At 48.0% G+C, this 24,647-nt stretch overlaps 1 protein-coding gene and 1 pseudogene across 5 annotated transcripts in view; both read left to right on the top strand.

Annotated features, from left to right (window-relative positions):
• Window positions 1-1,920: 1,920 nt before the first annotated feature.
• The window catches only part of NTM (neurotrimin), a 964,182-nt gene continuing 941,455 nt past the window's right edge, over window positions 1,921-24,647 (top strand). Inside the window, exon 1 of one of the 5 annotated variants that reach the window (XM_070783417.1) lies at window positions 1,921-2,305. Coding sequence is in view for 4 of the 5 variants with exons in the window: in XM_019955366.2 (XP_019810925.2) it covers window positions 2,224-2,305 (82 nt within the window). In the remaining variant the exon portion in view is untranslated. The remainder of the gene's footprint in view (window positions 2,306-24,647) is intronic. The other 4 variants (XM_019955366.2, XM_070783419.1, XM_070783418.1 and 1 more) reach the window with 4 other exon arrangements.
• Window positions 17,293-17,407, top strand: LOC139180831 (U6atac minor spliceosomal RNA; annotated as a pseudogene).

Raw genomic sequence — 24,647 nt, 5'->3', positions numbered from 1 at the left:
TTCACATCCTGACTCCATTGCTTACCAGCTGTGGATAAGTTTTCCTTGAGTCTCAATGTTCTCATCTGTAAAATAGGCATGACAATTGCACCATTCATAGGGTTTGAGAATTTAATAAGAGAAAATTGCATAGGAAACTCTGGCCCTCATGCCTGGCACATAGCAAATGCTCACACTTATGGATGGTTAATAGAAAGTGGTGAATGTACAGATTTGTTGCAGGTCAGGGTGAGGACACTTGTAAGTTTGGTGTGTCTGCCTCTCTTCCTAACAGCTTACCAATGACCCGTCATCTTCATCGTCACTCTGGAGAGCAGAGAAGTGGCGATGACGAAGCCACTGTGCCTTCTGTCCTGGGCAGTTATCACCGAGGCCACAGCCACTCTGAAGCACCTAACCGCACAGGTCACTGTGCGGATCACTGCACAAGACTGGTCTAGAGATAAAGTGCTTGTCCCTTGGGAGTTAGAGATAGGAAGGACATTTTGATGGACTTGTGAATTAGATTGCAGTGGCTTAAAAATAAATCTGTTAACATAAACACCTTTAAAATGAAGAGACTTGAAACACAGTGCTCTGGTTGTATGAAGGGAGGACGAGGTGACCTGCCCACTGTTCCTCTGTGTGTTTGTAGCTCCAGCTGGATCCAATATCCAGACCTCGATGCTCCGTCCCCTCGGAGTTGCCTGGCTGAACACCTGCAGGGGGCGCTCTCCTTCACACACAACCCAGGGTGAGCAGTGCCTCTGGGGCTTGTGTAAAACGGCAGTGCTGTTTCCAGTTCACCTGTGCACTCAGTATCTACTTTCACTCTATGCAGCTCGGGGATATATACACTAACATTATTATGGGGTTTATAAGGAAGTATAATTATTACTGTGGAAATCTGAAAGAAGCATTTCAAAAATATGTGGGTTGAGGCATCATGATGGTACCAGATATATCAGAATCAGCTAAGGAAGGTGTGAGAACCAGCTAAGTTTTCCAGAATTTTTGTTCACATTATAAAAATTGCTTCCAATAAGAGAAAAACCACAAACTAGATGGTCAATTTTCATGGCCCTTAGACGATCTCTCAAAAAGTCCTCACATCTGTTAGATTATCTCTGTCCGAGTTATTGTGTATCCATCATCAAGGACGTGCATATCTGCAGCTCTCTGAGGACGTTTGGTAACCACACACAAAGTCTATATCTGGAAAGTTCATCAGCGTGTCTAACCTAAGTCTGTCTTGCTGCAGTTTAAATAAGCTCCAAGCACTTACATTATTCGTTGCCATGCATGTAGGTTGCCCGAGACACACAGAATAAACTCCTCCCCTGCTCCCTCTTGGAGAAGCTTCTTCATGTGCAGACTGCAGTCCTCAAATCTCAGGACCCCTCTCCCTTTTCATGTTATCATATGCACATGGATGACTTCAGGAAATAAGTGAATGAAATATAGGTGTAATGCTGGTATTCTGAAACAGGAGTGACAGGAGAAGAAAATAAAAAGTTATTTACTATTTTCCAAGCAATGAAATAGGAGATTGATTGGAAAAGGTGAAAGATGAGAGAGAGAGAGAAAATCTGTCACTGAATGATATTTTCATCGGAGAGGAAAATAAATACCAGCAAATGAAATTTGACTCATCTTTGCGAGTTTCACCAAGCATGAAAATGTCCCTTTAAAATTTCTAGTAAGCAGTGGCTGGCTATGGGATTTTTCCAGTGTAAAGGGAATCTGAGTTCAGGAGGCCAGGGAATGCCAGAGGAAAGGGATTTTTTGATGTTTGGGGCTCTGAGACTGTCAGTTTAAAAAATGAAGGCAATATAGAAGGGCCAAAGTGACATTTATCATGCCATCTCTCCAGGCTCCTGTCTCTTTAATCAGCTAGCCTGATTTGCCCAGTAAATGATTCCTGAGTGTGTGTGTGTGCGCGCGCGTGTGTGCCCGCGCGCGTGTGTTGTAGCTCTGTCAATCCTTGGATTAGAACCAATGATTGCAGCTCGTAGGAGGGCTGTCCAGGGCCAGATTGTACGATGTGTCTCAGTGCCAGAGTATGAAGAGAGATAATTACTGAGAAGTCACACTCTCCCATCCTTGGCTTTCTTGTGGTGTCCTTCAGCAAAACAGTGGATTTAAACCTCCTTCCACCAGCTCGAGAGCAACGCAATCTGTCAGGAAAGAAAGAAAGAGAAAACCGAACCTGACAAAAAAGAAGAAAAAGAAGAAAAAAAAATCATGAAAACCATCCAGGCAAAAATGCACAATTCTATCTCTTGGGCAATCTTCACGGCGCTGGCTGCTCTGTTTCTCTTTCAAGGTAAGAGCTTGCTATTGATCTGCCTGCAGCCGACCCAGGAATTGTACAGTGTGCTGTGGGTGATTCGCAGACTCTCCGAGTCGGCTCTGCTGTATGGTTTGCAGGTGGAGGAGAGAGCGTTCGCTCGCGTTCCAGCAGCATGGCTGGGACGTTCTCCTCCCTCCCAGGCTGTAAGGGTATTGATCGATTCTGGCTGCTAGGGGAACGGGCGGGGGATGTATGTACATAAGTAAAGTGTGTCTGGGGCTCCTGTTTGGTAACGTGGCTGTGTGCTGGTCCCCTGGCTGTCTGTACATTCTTGCACACACACGATGGATGGAGACACATGGAAGCCGGGGAATTAAGGATTCGGAGGGCGGCGGGGAAGCTAATGCGTTGCTTGTGGTACTGGGAAGAAATTTCGAGAGGAAACTTTAAATATCTATCCACCAGTAAACTTGCAAAGCTTCTGCAAGGAGCAAATGGAAAATGCAGGCTAGGCATAATCAGGTAACTACGCTTTGTGGTCAGAAAGCCAGCTCTGAGGGCTGAATCAGTCTGCAGCGGAGCTGGGCAGCCGGGTTAGTTTTCTGTGTGTTTGGGGGTGTGTTTGTGGAGGAGAGCAGCGGGGGTTGGTTAAAAAGCAGAGAAGAGGCTGCGGGAGCAAGCAGGCTCTGAGATTCCGGAAAGCTGTCCTAAGTTGAAGGGAGAGAGGCGGTAGGAGTCGAATGCTAACGTTCTGTTTCTTTCTCTGGGAAGCCGAGCCCTCTGGGCTGCAGTCAGGGCCGGGCTTGCCGAGTTGTGGTCCTGCTGTGCTGGGGGTGGGTGGGAATCCACTTCAGCCTGGACTCCCCTCGCTGCACCGGAGGTTGGGGGTGCCCAGCGCTCTGTCCCAGCTCCCACCTCCCAGCAGGCTCCCACCTCCCAGCAGCCGCTTTCCCTGCCCACCTGCTCACCCCGCCCGCCCTGTCCTTTGAGGATCTGGTGTGCGCCTAAGACCCCTGCGTTCTCAGTGACTGAGGTGGGCAGAGAAAGTTTCCCTGGTGGGTGGTCCAGCTCCGCCTCCCACAGGAGCCCACTTGGGAGCTCAGTGCTGGCTGCTGTGTCCCCAGAGGAAAGTTGGCTCCCGGTGGGCGGGGGTGGAGAAGGCTGGGGAGTCCCACCCATCCGGTTCCCTTCCCCACTGCAGTACAGGGCTCTTGCGGTCCCCGTCACTAGTCCCTTGAGTTCCCCCTGAGGGTGGTCTTTGGGGACTCCCCTTGCCGGAGTTGCAGAGGCGTCCACACAGACCCACAGGAGGTGGGCAGAAGGACCAGGCTGGGAAGGATCAAATGCCTGCGAACCCTCGGCTGGGGCTCAAAGAGCGGGGAAGGGGACCCTGGAGGGCTCCGCAAGGATGCAAGGAAGTCCATCGTATGGGATCTCCTTGCCCTGCAGCTCCCAGCCTTGGGGGTGGGGCGCACGGGCCTCAGGGTGTCCCTCCTCCCCCACGGGGCAGTGGGTGTGAGCGTGAAGGAGGCCACGTGGAGGCAGCCCTGACTGACTCCTCTTATATAACATGGAGCAGAGGCAGCATGCGTGTGTGTGTGTGTGTGTGTGTGTGTGTGTTCGTGTTCACGCGCACCCCTGCTTGTACTTGGGTGAACAGGGGCTCACCCAGTGAGATCAGGGCCCCAACTCTGGCACTGGGGAAACTGAGCCCAGAGCCAGGCAACCTCCAGTAACAGCTTCCATCATGTAACCCAGAAATGTAAACCAAATGGGGGCAGGGTGGAGTCAGGGGTCCGGAGGAAGGGACAGGGAAGGTCCCAAGACCTCCATCATTTCCATCCGTCCTGAGGTCTGAGTCTCTTCCATTTTAACCTCCGACTGGAGACAATTGCCAAAATTCCACCATCCACAGCCCCATTGGCAGCTTGCCAGGAGCCCCAGGGCCATACTGGATTTACATATAAATTAGCATACGTGATTTTTTTTTTCATCAGAAATAAATGCAGGGAAGCATAATATTTGCTCATACTTTGAATCATTCCCGAACCGATGAGAAGAAAGTGGGGGTGCGAAGTTCTCCCCCCAGGGAATTCTGATTGTACACTCTTGTTGCCATCTTGGGTGGGGATAAGGGTGACTGGGTTACCCCAGCCCTCCTCACATTCTACCAAATCCTGAATTTCCTAAGACGAATCATGGCCTTACTTGCACTATCCACCTCGAACCAGCTTTCAATAGGCTTCGATGTGTCAGAAAAGAACTGGGCTGCCCAATTTTAAGGCAAAGTGACCCCCAAGACCCACCCCCCACCCTCTCGAGCCACGTGGCAGTTGGACCAGCCAAGGTGATGTGTGTTTTCTCTTTCAGGGCATGGGAGCTGGGGTGGGCCAGTTACCTCTTATCAAACTCACAGAATTACTCAGGCAGCCAGGTCTTGCCTGCAATAACCCACCCCTATTGCCTTGACCCGGTGGGACTAGTTAGAATGCAGTACACATTCTAAGGCAATTTTTTTCTTCTCTGTTTTTGTTTTAGGCTGGCTCTTCCTAGAGCCCTTACTTCCTGGGCTTCTTGCCTTCTTGAAAAGGTGTTGGGGGCTAGGGGTGGTTGATGGACCCCTCCCTGACCTGCTCCTCACCCCATTCCACAGCCACCATGATCCAGCTTAGAGGAGGAGGGAGTCAGCCCTGATTAGTGATAGGGAGAGGGTGGGGGTGATTAGCGCCCAGGGGCTCTGGCCCTAAGACGCTCTGGGGTTGATTAGCCAGAGCTCCTCCTCGGCCCTGGAGCCAGAGAAGCTCCTGGATGAGGCGCTGTCCTTTTCAGCTCACCGCCCACCTCCTGCCACGGAGAGGCTCAGAGAGGAATGGCTGGTGTACGGCATCTTCTCTCTTTCCAGAAACCCGACCATTTCTCCTTCGAAGGATTAATGCTCCTTTCAACACCTTCCCAGGAGCTGGGCTAGATTCCTGTCTTACCTTTCTCATTTTCTCTCATCTCCTCACTCACATCCCATGTCAACTACCTGCCCACATACACAGCAGCAGGGCAGAGGGGAAGGGAGAGGAAATGGAGCTGGGTTCCCCTCTCTTTCTCTGAGCGCCGGTGACACGGACACGGTTCAGCTGGGCGGATCGGCCAAGTTCCTGCCACTCACAGCAAACACTTGGGTGCCAGCCGCAGCCTGAGCTGGGCAACGCTTCTGAGATGGGGGGAGTGGGGGTGACAGATGAGACCATAACAATGTTTACTGGCAGAGTGAAAAATCGGTTTGGGGAGATGGGCTCCTGGGCCTGATGTAAGTAAGCATTGTGGGCACTTGGAAGCATGGCCAAAAAAAAAATTAAGGGGAGATGACAGAGGAGCTTCACAAAGTGAACGCCAGCTGCCAGACTTGGAGCTTCCAATGGGGGAGGCAGGGGGGCCACGGGCAAGTCGTGGAGTGCATAAGAACTGCAGCTTCCCTCCACTCTTCACACCCTGGGACTGCCCTCCGGGCATTGGATGGAAGTGGGCGCAGAGTCCCAGCCAGGGGGGCTCTCGGGTGGCAGTTTCAGGCTAGTCCTAGGGCTGGCTCTTCCCTTTCATCACTTTTAAAGCCGAAGTGAGCCCTGGAAACCCTTTTCCGCAGCTGTGGCCTCTCCCCCTGACTTCCGTGGTTTCTCAGTGGCCTCTCTTGTGGCACGGGGCTGAAGGGTGCGGAGCTGTGTCCCTGGAGGGCCTCTCCTTGTTCCCTGCTTGAGTGCTCCAAGGGCACTGTCCCTAGCAGCTCCCTGAGGATCTGCCCCTGCTCCCTGGCAGCCCTGAGGTGCAGCAACCCAGGCTGGGGCCAGCTGCTTGTCATGGATGGGTCACACCAGTGTTGGCTTTATCCCTCGGGATGAGGTGTGCTCTCTGGACATCCTAAGAAGGGGTGACCTGCAGGACAGGTGATTCCTGCATATGTAAGAAGATGCTGGAAGAATGATGTGCGATGCTGTCACTCTCTCCTTATGGTGGAAACACTTCGGAGAGGATGATTGTGTCGAGGATTTGTCTCTGTTCCAGATATTTTATGTCTGGAGCTCATGGCCTGCTCCTGCCCATCAACTAGAAAGATGAAGGTGTAAAAAAAAAAAAACCAAAAAAAACCCACTTTGCTTTATATTTAACCTCAGCAGAGGTCCTATGGACCCTTCAAACACTGTAATGGGCGTGCCTGTCTGACTGATTTCCAATCGCTTCAGGTGGCCTGAGCACAGCTGGGTGGGGAGCAGGTACATCCGAACACAAAGTTCCCCATGACTTCCGTAGGTGACGATACTTCCCTCTGGGAAGTCTCCCCACCTGTCTGCCAGGCCGGGGAGCAACTCCCCCAAGGGTTGTAAAGACTCATTAATGCTTGTAACGCAGCAAACATGTGGTGCTAAGTGGAGCTCCACGCTGAGCCTGCTGGTATTTACGCAGCTCCTTTCCTTTCTGCTCTACTGGCTTGTTACATGTTTACTTTATGTCTGTAGTCATTTGAAATTCAATAAAACTAATTACACATAAAAAATGAAAACATGCAAAAATAAGGTAATCGATGGCCTGCAGGTACGATGGAGTCTTGGGTACCACATCCTCCGGGGTGTCTCCTCCGCCGACCCGGTGGCTCGGCCCTCCTTCTCTTAGAGGGTGCGCGGTGGAAGAGGACCAGAGGGGATTTAGAGGAAACACGCGGGACCACGCCTCCTCACCCTTTCCTAGTAGGAGGAAGACTTTAGCCAGGAGGTGTCAGGGGGCGGGGCCCATGGCAGAGGGGCGGGGCCCTGGGGGAGGGGATATGGGAGGAACCAGGAGTTTCAGAGAGTAAAAACCAGATGCAAGCTGGACTGGCAAAGGGTGGAAAGAAGAGGCCCCCATCCTCTGCTTTGACTGATTTTGTTCAGCAACCTCTAGAGCTTATGTTTTATGTATTTATGTGTGTGTGTTTCTGCAACCTTCTGAACTGAGCCTGCCCTTGCTATGGCAGCTTAAACTTGCGGGAGCGTCTGTACAAGAGATGTGCGCGTCCCTCCACCGTCCCTTTCCTTCCCTCTCTCCCCTCTTCTCCCTCCCTCCCTCTTTCTGTCCCCTCTCCCCCTCTTCTCTGCCCTCCCTTTTCTGTTTCTCGTGGTCCCTTATTCTTTCTTCCTTTCATTTTTCCTTCTCCTCCGTGGGAAAAATAATTGATCAGCTGACAGATCTGGGTCAAGCTGGTAGGGGCTGCTCTGCCTCATGTAGGCTTGCCTAGGAGAGGGGGGAGGGGGGTCTGTCCTCCCAGGTCACAGGAGCCCAGCTGATAGACTGCAATGGTGGTGCGGGGTGGGGGGGGGACCAAGGAACCAGTGGGGAGTTCATGTCCGTAAGGTTAGCTGCGATCCCACTGAAGGCAGCGTCCTCAGCTGCTGCGTGTCTGATACCCCAGGGTTCCACATCCCTTTTCCTTTTGCCTCTTTCCTGCTTCTGTTCCACTTGTACCCCCTACTTGTTCCAGTTTCTTCCCTCATCTTTCTGCTTGCCCCTCCTTTTCTCTTCCTTCCCAAACCAAGACAGGAGATCACAGAATCTCCCCCGCTTAAGTCATATTAGAGAAATGGCCTTTTGTTTATTTGCAAGAAGAAAAACAGAAACTCTGCCAGAAGAGCTCTGTAAGTCATTTGCAAACTGCAAAACAAACCAACAGCGCTTCACATTTCCATTGCTGAGAAAAGAGTATTTCAAGAGAGACTGTCAAGCTGAGAAACCAAATATTGGAAAACACATTCTTCAGCTCTGTTACTAACGACATCTTAGGTTACTAAATTTGATTTTTTTTTTTTTTTTGGCTTCTTGAAGAGTATTGCCCTTTACAGTAATAAAGGACTGTTCAAAAGATGGACTGGTTTTGGCTTCAGTAGCTCATTCAAATTCACTCTCCAGCGGTGCCTCCTTGGCTTCATCTTGGTGGTGTCACCAAAATCCAATTCAACACAGACTAGATCTGGTTGTTTACTTGTGCATTGGTTCAGTCACCTGGCGAGTGTTTATTGAGTTCCTATTATGTTCCCTGCATTGTTGTAGGTGCTGGGAATATATCAGTGACCAAACCAACTAGAGTACAATCCCCAGATTTGATTTGATTTGTCATCCTTTTTAATCACGTTGGGAAGAACCAGCAGGAATATCAGAAGTAGGGGTGGAGGGGTGCTGGGTGGCATAGTCTTTTGCACAGTTGCCTGTGCATATTACGACGGGTGGCAAGAGCACACCAATCCTGGAGGCTTGTTTTTAGATAGGGAGCGTGGGAGAGCAAGCGCAGCCAGGCTCTGGGTTTATCACGTCAGAGGTGCTACCTCTGTTGCTCCATTGTGACTCCTGGCCGGAAGGGCTCAGGGTGTGTGATTCTCCCTCCCTTGGCACGTGGCAGCAAAAGCTGCTGTGAGGTGCTGGCTTGGTGACCACTGGCTCTTGTCATTGTCATTCAAGTTATTGGCTGGTTCTTGGCACCACTGCCACCCCTGCCAGTGGCCTGTCCAACGCCTTCATACCCTGCCTTCTGCAGAGAACTGGATGGCCAAAGACAGCAAGGGGAGGGGGTGCTTACGCAGGCACGGTGGGGTTTGCTGAGGCAACTGATCAGGGTGAGGCAAGTTCAGTTCATGGGACCCTGAGGGTTTCCTATTTTAGGGTGGACTTAAGATGACCTCCTTTCTGAGAACCCTTTCTTTGCTACCTACTCGTGTGCTCAGTCATTCACTGAGCCCACCAGTCTTTTCTGTTCATGGGAATTTCCAGGCCAGAATACGGGAGTGGGTTGCCATTTCCTTCTCTGCTACCCACTCATCACACCCTGATTTAGGGTTCCTAGAATGACAGACAAGCGTCATCATTCATTTGCTCTCTGATGCTATAACTGTGGTTGGGACATACATAGCCTTTTTTCAGTCGTCAGCTTGTGTTTTCAGCTGTATGCACCCAAAGAGAATCGAGCTTCCCTTCTGCTCACAGTGTGTGTTGTGGTTGCCCTCTGAACACTTTAGGGGGGTTACTCACCTGGCTGCTTCTGTCTGCATTTCCATAGTGCTGGTGACTCTTCTTAGCATTTCCCCTGTAGAAGTACAGGTAAGTACCTTTCTCATGCATCCACGATTCTTCAAGTCAAGCAACCTGGAGCAATCTGCCTCTACTGTTAGGAGGTCCTCATGAGACAGGTGCAATGTGCCTTTGTTTGCAATACTCCCATTTTCTAAGCCAATGGTCCTCAAATTTGTTCTACCATGGAATCACCTGAGGAGCTTTATAAAAATGCCAATGCTTGGACCCCATCCCAGAACGGTTACATCAGCATCTCTTTGTGAGATGTTCTGATATTTTCCCGTGCTCTCTAAGAGGTTCCAACCTATGGCCAGGTTTGAAAGCCATACCTCTTTGGTTATCAGAAAACTTTCTCCAACCTGGGATAAGGCACATCCCTTCTAGGAGCCTCTGTCACTTCATTTCTAAAATTAAGCGGTTAGACTCAAAGATTTTCCAGTTTCACGTCCCACATTTTGCAATTCTGCAAATAGCCTTTCCTAGTACTTGAAAGGTAGTGGTGCTAGGAGAAAACATTCAGAAGCAGTGTCTGTTTGCAGGAAACTAAGAATATAAACAGCCACAGACGGGCGACCACAGTCGGAACATGTGATGGTGTGTGTGCACACAAACAGTGCACACTGTATCATACACACTATCACGTATCCACACGTGCCTGTGTTTCTCGTCTAGAAGGCATCCTTCAGGTGGGAGGGAAGGACAAACGAGCCACAGCATTTCAGGTAGGGGGACTCAGGAATGAGAATGATCGATCCCATAGGAGAAATTCCGGAGCCTTGGAATGTGCGAATGTGGGTCAAGAATGGATGTGTTGGAGCCTGATTTAGCGCGAGCTAAGTGATGGTGCGTCTTGGCAGAAGCTCCATTCATAAGTGTGAAGATTTCCATCTCTCTCTCCTGGCCTCCACTCCCGCTCACTCCCCAGGAACCGGCTACCCAGCCTGCCGCTTCCATCTCTCTCCTTCTCACTGGCAACAAAGGCTCCGTGCTCAGAACCCCAATGGCAGTTTGGCAGCTACTGTGTTAGGCTGAGGGAGGCTGGCTCTTGCCTCCCAGCCAGGTCAGACCCTGCAGCGCAGGCAGGAGGGAAAGCATGCCTGTTTTGATGGAGTCAGCAGGAGCAGACGGCACAGGGGGAGCAGAGCTACCGTGCGGATTTGTGCCAAGTACAGTCCCTGGGTAACTCACGAAGTGTTTCCACTGCTGTGTCAGCCAGGCAGAGTCACAACCAGCTCAGGCCCAGAGAGACTTTCATGATGGTTTATTTCAATCCCTCTGTTGGAGCTCTAACATCCCAGTGGTGCAGCTGCAGTGGTCCCCTCACTTCTATCTCCAGTGTAGGGGAACTTGCCTCTCTCCAGAGCTACTGCATCTGACTGATCAGGAAGACAGGGAGACAAAGGAGAAGAATCTGTCCTCTTATTGATTCCAGCCCCTTGTTCTCGATCTGGAGAGGAAACACAGCATAGTCGTTGGATGGTCTGGGCCCAAGCTTTGGCTCTGCCACTTTCTAGGCTGAAACTTTTGGCGATTTAATCAACCTCTGAGGGCAATTCAGTTCCCTCTTGTACAAAACAGAGCTAATTCTGAGACTTAGGTTTAAGGCTGGTGTAAAGATTACATAAGTTACTGCAGAGAAAGTGCTCAGAACACTGCCTGGCACACAATAAGCTCTCAATAAATATCACCTATAGTATTACGAGTGCTGCTAATACTACTACCCACAGGACGAGACTGGTTTTTCTTCGACATGACTTTTCTTCAAATATTTGAAAACACGATTCCCTCCCCTTCTCCCTAAGTTAAATATTCCAAGCTTTTCTCCTGTTTTCTGTATCATCATTCATAGAAAGCATGCCGATGGCCCTTTCTAAAATTATTCTGGTTATGCTGTTTTCTTCTTAAGGTAAATCTCTTCCCCGTGTGCTTTGAGTATTATAGAATGTAGCCTCACCTGATTCTAAATCCAGATAAAATGAAATCTCTGCTCTCTGAAAAGGCATGAGCCGGGGGTGCCAGCCTCTCTCCAAACCCTTTGTCCTCTGGTTCCCTGAATTCCTAGGGCTTTGCTGCAGCTTCCTCCTGGTAAGTGTTTGCCTGCTCCCTCTACTGATGGCTGTCCTGTCCACCTGGCAAAAACTTGCTATGATTGAAGACAGAACTCCCGGCTCAGCGTCTCTCCGAAGCTCATACTGCCTCCTTTTCTGCCCCCCACGGCTCTGGCGCTTCCTTTGGTCTTTGCATCTATTGCGAGTTGTGTGCTTCCCTGCTGACACCTCTGTCTCTGTCAGTGGACAGTGAGCCCCTGGAGGTCTGGGACTGCCTGTGTGCCAGCGCACCTAGCCTAGTACCTGGCACACAGCTGATCAGTGTTTATGGATAAAACAGAAGGGGGAGAGAAAGAGACAGAGAAGTGCCCTTAGGTTTATGAGGAGCCAGAGAACCCTGTAGAATCCGGGTGAGCTATAATTACCCCTTCCTTCTCCGATGACTGTGTCATACTGTTCACACAACAACCTGACCTTGGAACTTACCCTTTTCTGAAGTCTGTTTATCAGATTCAACTCATCTCCTCCTCTGACAAGACCTCTTTGAGACTCTGAATATGAAACTACACACATCAGTCACCCCTGCTGGCGATCACCAGCCATAAACCAGATGTTATAGGTACACAGGTAGTGGAAATGAGCTCTCATTCTTCCTGGCTAAACTCACCCAAGAGCAGAAATTGGTCCCTCTAGAGGTCAGCTGGTCAGAAGCCTGGAAGAGGGGGCTGCTCTCTGAGGTGGCATCAGAGGGCAAGGGAAACTCAGACCTAAGACAAGAGGAGAGTGACTGGTGGGTTTTCTTTATCTAGAGAAGGTGAAGAGGTAAGTGCTTCTTACCCACTTCTTCAAACCTACTCTGCCTCCTCCTTCGCCACTCCCTACCCCGGGGGCATTTGACTGTCTTCTAAACAGCCAGAGGAGACCTGACCCAGGCACAGCAAGATTAATTGACAGCCTTTTTTCTCAGTGCAATTGGTGATGCAAAGACATCTGTAGTTCAATAAGCCGTTTTGTCAATTCTGAAAACAAGAATAATCGTTCTATATTTCTCTTTCCTTCCTCAAAACTTCTTAACAGAAGGATTTGAATGCCTTATCACCACTTTTTCATCACTTTCTGGCACTGCTGAAGCCTTGTCCAAGGCTAAAATAGTTTAATCACCAAGTCTGGAAACTTTTCACAGACTTTCTAGAGTTGTGGGAGGTACTTTGGAATTTGCCTCGTCTCCCACCTGAATAATGTTGACTAATTCCTGGGTCCAGCTCCAGGACCCCCAGAGACCAGATGCTGTCTGAGTTGTGGTCCTGGTTCTGGCTGTCTATCCGAATCACCTGTGGAGATTGTTAGACGCCCAGGTTCAACTCACAAAAAAATCTCAGTATATGGATCAGAATGGGGTGAGGTCATCTCTACTTTGAAACACTTAGGACTTTCAGTGCAGATACAGCTGAGAATAATTGACACCAGCCCCCGTTTCAGAGTAGATAAACTCTGCAAGAAAGTACTGCTCAGTATAAATTCTACCCTTTCTCTTTATACACAGTGTTCTAAATTTGTTCAGGACAGCAGTATGCTTGTTTATAATACGCACCTCTGAGATTTGCTTAGAGCCGAGGAGTCATGCCATGTGAGTCAGGCCAATGGAAAGCAGGCGGAAGTTTCCCGGGTGGCAGTTTGAGGACTGCACTCAAGAAGCCTGTGCTTTGTGAACCCTACCACTCCCACAGCTTTTCTTGACTGAGAGACTGGCATACTATCTGGGGGCCCAGGAACCAACCTGCAAACAGAAAGGCAAAAAAAAAAAAAAAAATTAAAAAAAACACTTACAACCAGAATGGCAAAACAGGAAGCTCTTAGGTTGAACTAAATGAATTTGCTGTTTGAGTAAATCAAAGATAGTTGGATAGAAACAATTTCACATGGCTCCGTCTAACAGAAGGACCCCAAGTTCAAGATAACATAGCAGTCATGCCAGCTGTGCAATATGTATTTCCACACTTATTATTTATGGAAAATATTTCCATATAATTAGGATTCCATTACTTGTAGCTGAATACAATCCTAGTAAATCTACATGGAGCAAAAATGTGCCTCTTTCTGACTTATGCCAGTTCAGTTCAGTTCAGTCGCTCAGTCGTGTCCGACTGTTTGCAACCCCATGAATCACAGCATGCCAGGCCTTTCTGTCCATCACCAACTCCCGGAGTTTACTCAAACTCATGTCCATCAAGTCGGTGATGCCATCCAGCCATCTCATCCTCTGTCATCCCCTTTTCCTCCTGCCCCCAGTTCCTCCCAGCATCAGAGTCTTTTCCAATGAGTCAACTCTTCGCATGAGGTGGCCAAAGTATTGGAGTTTCAGCTTCAGCATCATTCCTTCCAAAGAAATCCCAGGGCTGATCTCCTTCAGAATGGACTGGTCGGATCTCCTTGCAGTCCAAGGGACTCTCAAGAGTCTTCTCCAACACCACACTTCAAAAGCATCAATTCTTTGGCACTCACAGTCCAACGGTCACATCCATACATGACCACTGGAAAAACCATAGCCTTGAGTAGACGGACCTTTGTTGGCAAAGTCATATCTCTGCTTTTCAATATACTATCTAGGTTGGTCATCACTTTCCTTCCAAGGAGTAAGCATCTTTTAATTTCATGGCTGCAGTCACCATCTACAGTGATTTTGGAGCCCCCAAAAATAAAGTCTGACACTGTTTCCCCATCTATTTCCCATGAAGTGATGGGACCAGATGACATGATCTTAGTTTTCTGAATGTTGAACTTTAAGCCAACTTTTTCACTCTCCTCTTTCACTTTCATCAAGAGGCTTTTTAGTTCCTCTTCATTTTCTGCCATAAGGCTGTTGTCATCTGCATATCTGAGGTTATTGATATTTCTCCCAGCAATCTTGATTCCAGCTTGTGCTTCTTCCAGCCCAGCACTTCTCATGATGTACTCAGCATAGAAGTTAAATAAGCAGGGTGACAATATACAGCCTTGACGTACTTGAGTTAGAGCCACTCAAAGTACCAGTAATATTGTGCGATCCAATTTCCTTCTAGAGAAGACTGTGATGGACCCTAGTTATCTTATCTTGACATTCTTAGTTCCTTATCACCATTATCATGTGTAACTTCTAAACCACTAATCATTGTGATCGCTATCTTCTAAGAATGTTCCAGTTTGATGATGAGTCACTAAAAGACATTAGCAGATTGTTCCTGCTGTAGTTTGATTGGCAAAGTGGGGAGTGGGTTATTGCCTACTACACTTTGGACTTTATACATCAGACCACTTTATTATTACACTCGTTTCTTTTCTTGTTCAGATATTCCACTCTATTGCTCATTGAAGTTGCACTCATTCCCCTGTCTAAATTGCTGTTATTCACGACCTCTCCCATCCTTGCTTTTATGTGTTTGAAATTTCATTGCATGTGGGTCCATTATTTAAATCCACTGAGGCTATTTTTGTATTCTGATGAGCTGTCACCATTAGTTTCCTGTCATTTCCAAGTGATATAAACTTTCATGTCCACATCGCCAAGGTGAATGATTAAAAAACAGCAAAATCATAGATTCAAGAGTATAGCGGAGTTCTTACTTACATTTTTAGTTCAACTACTCCAGAGTGATTTATTCAGACCCTACTGTGTGCTAGCCATAAACAATAAGTCCTAGTTCTCACATTCAGTCAAGAAAAACAATTCAAGACAACATGGTAAGTGTTGGCATGAAAGCAAGTCTTGTTTGCCATTGCCACATCGAGATTTTTCAGGTCAGAGAACTCTTCTAGAAGGAAGAGATGCTAAAGCTGAGACACAAATGTTACTAGATTCAACCAAGTAAGAGCAGATAGAAGTATTACAAGCAAAGGAATCGGCATATGCCAAATCCTAGAAATAGGAGAGTATGCTAGGAATTTAGGAATCCGGTACCAATCTGGCTAGACTGAGTGTGTTGGTGTAGTTTCCTGGGATAAAGCGGGGGTGGAGGCAGCTTGTAGGTAGAAAGACAAGGGGTGCAGTTAGAGAAGTAGTCACAAGTCACACCTTGAGTGGCTTTATGGTTCTTGTTAAAGATTTTATTCTGAGGGAAGAAAGGGTTGTGTGCCAGAGAGCAGCATGATTAAGCTTGCAGTGTTAATTGATAAATAACATTATTTAGGTTACTTAAAAATGTTAAAATGTTACTCCAGTTGCAGTGTGGGAATGAATTAAAAGACTAGAGGACGTGGCAACCAAGCAGGCATGAGTTAACCAGGTGAGACTGACAGAGACAAGGAGATGTGGGTATTCAAGCGTCATGGACTTAGAGCAGGGGTCCCCAACCCCCAAGGCCACTGACAGCTACCTGTCCAAGGTCCATGGCTGGTCAGGAACTGGCCACACAGCAGGAGGTGAGTGATGGGAGAGACAGCAAAGCTTCATCTTCAGTTCCCCATTGCTCTCCATAGCTCACATTGCTGCCTGAAATATACTGTCCCCCATCTATGGGAAACTTGTCTTCCACAAAACCAGTGTCAGTGCCAAAAATGTGGGGACTCTGCTGACTTAAAGGATAGGACCTGGAGATGGAGAGAAAAAACAATGATGCACGAGAAAGCAAAATTGGAGAGGACTTCTCATATCTGGGTAAATAGGACACAGGCAGGTTTTAGGGAGGGTGTGACGAAAGCAATTTGGGTCTCGATGGTTTTATTGCTGTACACAGAGCTCTCTGATATGAAGTTAGCTGGATGAATCTGGAACTCTGGAAAATACCTGAGCTTGAACAAAGAGGGTCTTTGACACAGACACAATGGATTACCCAGGAAGGGAGATGATGAGAAATGGGGCAGACAACCAGGATTTAAGGATCAGGAAGGGAAGAGATCTTGGGAAAAAAAATGACAAGTAGGGGCCAGAGCATGAGAGAAAAACCAGGAGAGTGTGATGACATTGAGGTTAGAGGATGTGTGTTTGGGGCAGGCAGGAGCCTTAGCCACCACATCAATATTGCTGAGGATCATCTAAGATCAGACTTAGAGGCAAGAATATCTTCTATTCTCTTGGGAAAACAGTCTTTGGGGGTGGAGACATAGTGTAGGGATCAAGTGGGATAAGAATAAAACATGTGGATGATTATTTAAGTTTTTTTTTTTTTTTTTTTTTTAACGGAGATAAAGTTGTGACACCCACGGGAGTTGTAGTTGGAGAGAAGTTTGTTGCTTTTGGAAAACAGGGAAGACAGATTTGAATGCTGGTGGGCGGGGCTGGTAAAGGGAGGGTGGAGGGGAGATAGGAGGTGGATACCCAGGTGAGGGCCCTGGAGGAAAGTGGGGCTGGGTGGGCAAATCTTGAGCATAGGAAGAAAAATGGGACTTGCAGAGAAGGAAAAAAACAGCATCATTACTATTAAAAGTAAGGAAGGAACCACATATTTGAAAATATCAATGACCTTTGGGTTCAGACAGAAATGACAACCACACAGTGAAAGTGGTTTAAAGAAGATAGAAGTCTATCTCTCTGGCTACAAAACCACCCCTCTGTGTACCTGGCTGGTGCAGTGTTCCCAGCCTCAGGGACACTCAGGGACCCCACCCTTCCCATGGTTTGGATCCAGTGTACAAGGTCTAAGAGGGCAGCATCCTTGTGCCAGGCCATGGGATAGAAGAGGAGAAAGAATAAGGGGCAGAATGCACACACGGACCGTCTCCCAAGGATGCTCCCTCCCTTGAGGCCATCACAGAATGTCCTTCCTCACAAGCCCTGGGCCAGAGCTTAGTCACTCGGGCACACTGAGATGCAAGGCAGTGTGGGCAAGGTACCATCCACTCTGGAGGACCACATGCCCAGGCAAACTCATGGGCCTGTGACCATGGAAGAAGGGGAGGGTGAATATTAGGAGCCAATTCATGTCTTATGAAAGGAGGAGTTTAAACATCCCTTGACAAGGACCGGAGGGGCCCCCATACAAGTGCATGATTAAGGCCTTACCACTTACTTTGCGGCAATTAACCATGGGTTTGCAACATCTCTGGTCCTTAGGGAAATGCAAATACCATAATTGATACTACTTAATACCTATGAGGATGGTTTTTAGTTTTTAAAAATGGTGACAATATAGAGAAACTGAATTGGAAACTTGTGCACTGCTGGTGGGAGAAGGCAATGGCACCCCACTCCAGTACTCTTGCCTGGAAAATCCCATGGATGGAGGAGCCGGGTAGGCTGCAGTCCATGGGGTTGCTAAGAGTCTGGCACGACTGAGCGACTTCACTTTCACTTTTCACTTTCATGCGTTGGAGAAGGAAATGGCAACCCACTCCAGTGTTCTTGCCTGGAGAATCTCAGGGATGGGGGAGCCTGGTGGGCTGCCGTCTATGGGGTCGCACAGAGTCGGACACGACTGAAGGGACTTCGCAGCAGCAGGAGCAGCAGTAGCAGCACTGCTGGTGGGAAGGGAAAATGGTCAGTCACCGTGGAAAATCAAAAAATCTCGGTTCCTCAAAAAATTAAAAATGGAATTACCATATGATCCAGCAGTTTCACTTCTAGGCGTATATACCCCCAAAATTTGAAAGAAGACACTCAAACAGATATTTGCACGCCAATGTTCACAGCAGCATTATTCACATTAACCAAAAGCGGAAGAAACCCAAGTGCCTTTCCAGGGAGGGATGGATAAGCAACATGTGGTCTGTACATACAATGAGATGTCATCCAGCCTTATGGAAATGAGTGAGTGAAATTCTGACACAGGCTACAACATGGGTCCCCAGCCTCTGGGATCTAATGCCTGATGATCTGAGGTGGAGCTGAAATGGAAATAAAGTGCACAATAAATGTAATGCTGTTGAATCAACCCCATACCATGCCCCACCCCAAACTGGTCTGTGGAAAAATTGCTTTTCAACAAACACTTTCTTCCTGGTGCTAAAAAGGTTGGGGACCCCTGGACAACATGGAAAAACCTTGAAGACATTATGCCAAGTGAAATGTCAGACACAAAAGGACAAATATTGTATGATGCAACTTATATAAGGTACTTAGAACAGGAAATTCATAGGCAAAAAGTAGAATCGAAGTTACCAGGAGTGGGAATGGGAGTTTATTATTTCATGGGTACAGAGATTCTGTTAGGAAGATGAGAGGTCTGGGGACACAGATGGGGGTTATGATTGTACAACATCATGAAGGTTCTTAATGCCACAGAATCATACACTTGAAAGTGGTTGAAATGGTAAATTTTATGTGTATTTTGCCACAATAAAGACAAACGGAAAAACGAAAGCTGATTAGCAGTATGTGGTACTGTATGGATGCAGGTAAACTTTGAAACTTAGTGACAGGAAGTTGAAGAAGTTTGCATCTGATAGCTTATATTTTCTCTGAGTGTAATCCATGGTAGGTTTATGTGTGCACACTCATGAATATAAATTTCCTGTGTATGCCTATAACTGTATAGGCTGGCTATTTTTTTCCCCAGAAAACAGAAAAGGACTGAAAATAGTTGTGTGAATAATGATGGAGAGAACTGGCTAGAGAATCAGAGGGATTCCACATAGTATTAATCATGCCTTTCCTCATGGCATTCTTTTTTCTCTGGATTTTAAAATTATTGTTATTATTATTGTTTTTACTGAAGCATTGTTGAAGTACAATATTATATGTTACAGGTGTACAGTATAGTGATTCATAATTTTTAAATGTCATGCTCCATTTATGTTACTGTGAAATGTTAGCTTTGATCCTCTTTTCTCCGGATTTGTAAGATACGATATGATCTACTCTCACCGTCTTTTCCATCTCTTTCCCCATTGTTGAGGAGATACACGACTTTCTCCCAAATGCGGTCAAAACTCATCTCCAACTCAGTTCTCACATGAACTCTGTAAGGAATTATGGAGATAGAGTTTTGCATTTACAGTTTGCAGAGCCTATCCATGTAAAATATATTTCTTGATCTCCACACCAATCAAAAATTTCTTTTCTCATCGCAGTTCCATTGTTAACTCTGCCTTTAGTAACTGAGGGTTTTTGTTTTGTTTTGTTTTTTTCCCTAAAGGCTTTATTTACCTCAACTGTAAATGGGATATTTAAACTTTGTTGAAATGTAGTTTTCATGTTTATGTGGATTATCTTCTGAAATTCGTCTCTCCATTCATACTGAAAAAGTAAAGCCAGGGACCCTAGGAGGTTTCTGAACAGTGCACGTGTTCAGAAGGAACATGTGGCTGTTTCTCCCCATGACGGCATATGCACGCCCCTCCCCTCCCCTCCTCCACCACAGTCTCTCACCACTGGCTTCCATTCTGTTTCTGCCCTTCCCTTTGTCTCCAGTGCCAGCTCAGGCTGCCATCATTGCTCACAGGACTACTGTTGCCACTGAACGGGTCTCCTATACCAGTCTGCATCCCTCCATCTTGCCCATTACTGATTATCTTGCTACAAAAACAAATTTAGCCATTTGAGTGCTTTACTGAAAATCTCCATTAACTGCCTGCAGCTCTCAAGATAAAGCCCAAGTTCCTTAACTTGGCACAGGCAGCCCTTCCCCCTCTGCCCAGCCTGGGTCCTGCTCTGTCTCTCAGATACTTTCTTGTGCTGCCCTCCAGCCCCACTGACCCAGACACTGACCCTGCACACTGACTTGGAAACTGACCCTGGAAACTGACCCTGCACACTGATCTGGGAGCTGACGCCTTTCCACATCTCAGTGACCCTGCAAAGCTCTCAGCCCAGGGATGTCCTTACAGAGAGGTCAACACCGTGAAGCCTGCACACACTTGTGCCAATGTTGAGAGGGGCAGACAGAAGACAGCCAGGAACAGAGTTTAAAAGGCTGGAAAAGAAGAACAAAGGGTTTTTGAGATCTGCTCAGATTCACCAATTCTACCCACAGAGTATCCCTCTTGGCAGTTTCCTTGTTAGGAGTCAGCCTTGTAGCCCAGGCATCTATTATGTCTGGTCCAATCTTGGTCCCTGAATCAGAAAGTCTGGGGCTTTCTGAAAAGGCAGCTACCTGTGTCTGGAGAAGCCCCTCAGATGGGTGAGTCACCCTAAATGTTGAGAACCTCTGACGTCAGGCAGTCGTGCAGCACAGGTGAGGAACTCTGATAGGAAGGAAGGACTCCCCTGGGGCCTGCTGGGGCCTCAGGGGAAGGGTCTCAGTTTCTCTGGAATATTCCCACCTTAGGAAAGAACCTGCAGACAAAGCAGACTTGGTGGTACGAAAGCTATAGTGAGTGAATGAATGTTAGTCACTCAGTTGTGTCTGACTCTTTGCAACCCATGGACTGTAACCCGTCAGGCTCCTCTGTCCATGGGGATTCTCCAGGCAAGAATACTGGAGTGCGTAACCACTCACTTCTCTAGGAGATCTTCCTGACCAGGGGATTGAACCCAGGTCTCCTGCATTGCAGGAGGATTCTTTACCATCTGAGCCACCAGGCAAGTCAATAGGAATATGTAAACTAATAAGAATTTCCTTTTGGGTTGCCAGCCTTAGTAGATAAAAATCCAGGACACCCCACTTATTTCCAGATAAGCGATGCCTAACTTTTAATTATGCATAGCACATACTTATATTAAAACTTATTTGCTGTTGATCTGAAATTCACATTGAAGGGGGCATCTTGGTTTTGTGCCATGTTCATCAGACACCTGCCTCTTGTCCATACATCTTAGACCTCAGGAAAATGGCCAGATCAGAATTAAGAGTCTAAAAGGTAAAAGTTTTCTTGGCTTCTCTTCTTTTTAATGGGGAGGTATGTAGTTTGGCAGTGGGGAGAAAAGAGATGGCTTCTCTTTCTGGCTCATTGGATTATATATAAAATCCACATTTGGGAAAGAAAGAGAAATAGAAAAACAGATGGTGGTTCAAAGTGGCCCACGTGCCAGGAAGTCCCTCTTCTCAGTTGAGCAAACTGAGCACCTACTATGGTCCACCCCCCGAACCCACAATCCCACAACAGAACGCGGGGCCAGCTGCAGGGAGACCGAATTCCGTCCCTCGGGGCCCTGCCTCTGGGCAGCTTTTCTGCAGCCACTGGTTTACCTGCCCCAGATGGCAAGATGCAGCCTCATAGGGTGGGGCTGTGGTGCAGAGACTGGGGGATGAAAGACGGGCTTCCTAACAGGATGTAGCTGAGGGAGCCGTGTGCTGACAGAACAATTTGCTGGTGCCCAGAATATCCGCCCAGCTCCGCAAAGCGGCAGCCAGGGCGTCAGGAGAAATTTCAGGATTTATCATTTGCCGGGGTGTCAGGGTTTCTGGGAGCCGCACGCTTTCCAGCGCACTTTTCCAGACCTGCAGCCTTGACAGGCTGTCCATAGAGGCTTCCAGAGCCTTAGGAATAACATGCAAAACTAGTCCATTTTTCTCCCTTCCCGATCCACTGGTGTTTATGTAAATGACTGGAAAAGTAGTTTTAGGCTTATTTCTGGAGCTTAAGGGCTTGGTGAGAAGCCTATTATTGAAAAATCAGAAAACTGAAAAGCAACTTCTTAGACAATGAATTAGCAGCTCGTGGAGTATGTGTAAGGCCGAGTGCACCGTAACTGGCTGCCTTGCAAATAGGAACTCCCCCGGGACTCAGTCATCAAACACGTGGCAACAGGATGTCTGTTTCAACACAGCGAGTAATCAAAGGAGATTTGCAGTTAATCCAAATAGCACAGAGAAGTGTCCAAGGGAAGGCCAGGAAGAGGAGACTAGAAGCAAGGTGAGGGGCAGCCCAGAGCTTTTGGACCTGGAATGCCAAGTGCAACTGAGACAGCCTTGGAGGGCTGGAGGGTTGGGGGCTGACCCACTCAGCCCCTGAGACACCAGCCACCCAGAGGGGAGACTGAGGCTTGGCTTGTGTTGATGCAAACGAGAACATGAACCCAGCGCCTGGCTCTTCTGCTTCACCAGCAAGGTAAACTTTGGGAGGAATTGAACTGGCCTTCACTGATTTGCTGGACATTTCTGAGTCCCAGACTGGCTTGAGGGGCAGGGGTCGGGCAGGCGGGGACCACTTGCCATTCAGGAGGTGCCCTTTGGGCGGTGGCTCCACACTGTCTTTCAGGAAACTGTTCCCTTCGCAGGGCCATCACTGTGGTTCTGAGTGTGGTCAGCACCACCTGGGCACTTGCCAGAAATGCTAGTTCTAGACCAGGGGTCCCCAATCTCCGGGATCTAACGCCTGATGATCCGAGGTGGAGCTGATGTAATAATAATAGAAATGGAGAGCAGAATAAATGTAATGTGCTTTGAATCATCCCCAAACCACCCTCCCCCACCTGGGTCCATGGAAAAATTATCTTACCTTAAACCGGTCCCTGATGCCCAGAGGATTGGGGACCCCTGGTCTAGACCCTCAAAAATGCTGAAGCTAATGAGGCCCAGCTGTTGTGTGGCTTAAGAAGCCCTCCAGGTGACTCTGATGCTCACTGTTGTTGAAGTCTGAGAACCAGGGACTACTGTGCTCACGCGGGGGCCGTGGTATGGGCAGGTGAGGCAGGTTTGTCCTTCTTCGGCAGGCTTGTCTTCGAGTGCAGCCCTGGCCAGTTTCAGATCCTGGAGCAATTCTGTGCTCACCATCCCCTGTCCCGGTCCCCTCCTGGGCCTTTGGGGCTGTGGGGAAAAAAATGAAACATCTATCAAACACATCCCAGTCCTCGGTGCCAGTCACCAGTGAATGTTTTATGTGTAATATTTTATTTAATCCTTTTCTACAACTTGTGAGCCGCGTTTTGCAAGATAGGATTTTATCACTGACAAAAATTTTGGCTCCAAAAGGTCAGATCACGGGGTCTGGATGTTTCCGGAGCCTGTGCTCTTTGTACCAAAGCCCCACAGCACCTCTGACACTAGCATCCTCTGCCCGAAGAAGCCCTTGGGTGCCGCCCACACAAAGCGCCTGCCAGCCTGGCAGGGCCCCGCTTGGCCTCCCACCTCCCCCACCCAGCCGGCTCCTTGCCTCATGTTAATTTCCCACCTGAGCACTGAGCACTTTATAAATAGCAAATCTAAAATGAATTTTCTACCAGCGATCATTAGCTCCCTTGACATCCATTAAACATTCTCGCAAGCAGAGTGAAGTGACAAAGGCATTGATTTTTACAGTGTGCTTAATAGGGGAAAGAAAGAAAGGTGTTGACAAGTCCCTTTTTTTTTTTTGGTCCTGATATCACGAGGAATTTGAAATCAGTCAAATGACTTTTATCTGAAAAAAAGAAGGCTAGGATTGGGGGTGGGAGGAGAAACGGGTAGAGGGAAGAGGCTTTCTCAGCTTAGCCCATTGCTGCGTCTGTGACAGGTAAACATGAAGTTAGTTAGCTTGGGCTGGCCACCAAGATGAATATGTCAGATTTAATGCTTCAAAATACAGAGGGTCCTAGCCGGGGAAGGTGTGGGGACTGGTGGTGGGCGGGGGAAGTGAGCAGCAGCAGGGAGACGGAAAATCACCCATCTTCTGCTGAAACTACTGGAAGAATAAATGTATTGATGCAATAGTCAGAGTCAGAGAAGGCTGGCATACGAGGCACGGTAGCTGAAAATTCAACTTTGATTTCAATTTTCATATTTGTCAGCAGTAATTAGATTCACGAAATGTTGTGCCACTGTTCTAAAATACTAATAAGTAGAGGCCTTTGTAGTGTGGTTAATGGAGTCTTTTTTTCCTAGTGGTCTAGAAAAAATTTCATTAAGGCACAAAGTCATACTATATTACAGCGCTTCACCATCATGGACCCTGCTGCTACGGTAACACCATCGGAGACCGGAGCCCTCTATCTGACCAGAGCGCCTGGCTTGGAAGGAGTCTGGGGCTTCATATGCCTCAGCTGTCCATCATGTTTGACCTGCACGGACCTCCGTGGGTCATGGGGGAAGCCAGCTGGCCAGAGACAAAAAGAGAAGCAAATTCAATAAAGCATCATTGTTGAAAGGATAAGCCTGTGAGAGCAAGTGGAAGAGAGGACACGAGGAGAGGGTGGGCAGGTAGGCACCTGGCCCCAGCTGGGAAGTGTGGCTTCCACCCGGAGAGGAGGTCCACTCTCTGTCCATCTCCAGACTGGACCCCTCTGTGGTTCAACGCTGAAGCCCCATCAGTGCTGAACCCACATACCGCATGTCCCTCTCATCCCAGACCTGCTTCTGCTCGGCACAGGCCAGATTCTCTGGGGACAGGGTTTGCTGAAAAGGTTCAAGGTCTGTGATTTTTGAGTGACTTTTCCCTGGGGTGTCCTAACCTCTCTCTGATGTCCCGGGAAACTCCCTGTA

This window comes from Bos indicus, chromosome 29, assembly GCF_029378745.1.
Source record: "Bos indicus isolate NIAB-ARS_2022 breed Sahiwal x Tharparkar chromosome 29, NIAB-ARS_B.indTharparkar_mat_pri_1.0, whole genome shotgun sequence".
In the NCBI taxonomy this organism is placed as follows: domain Eukaryota; kingdom Metazoa; phylum Chordata; class Mammalia; order Artiodactyla; family Bovidae; genus Bos; species Bos indicus.
This window is presented reverse-complemented; position numbering and strand designations above follow the sequence as displayed.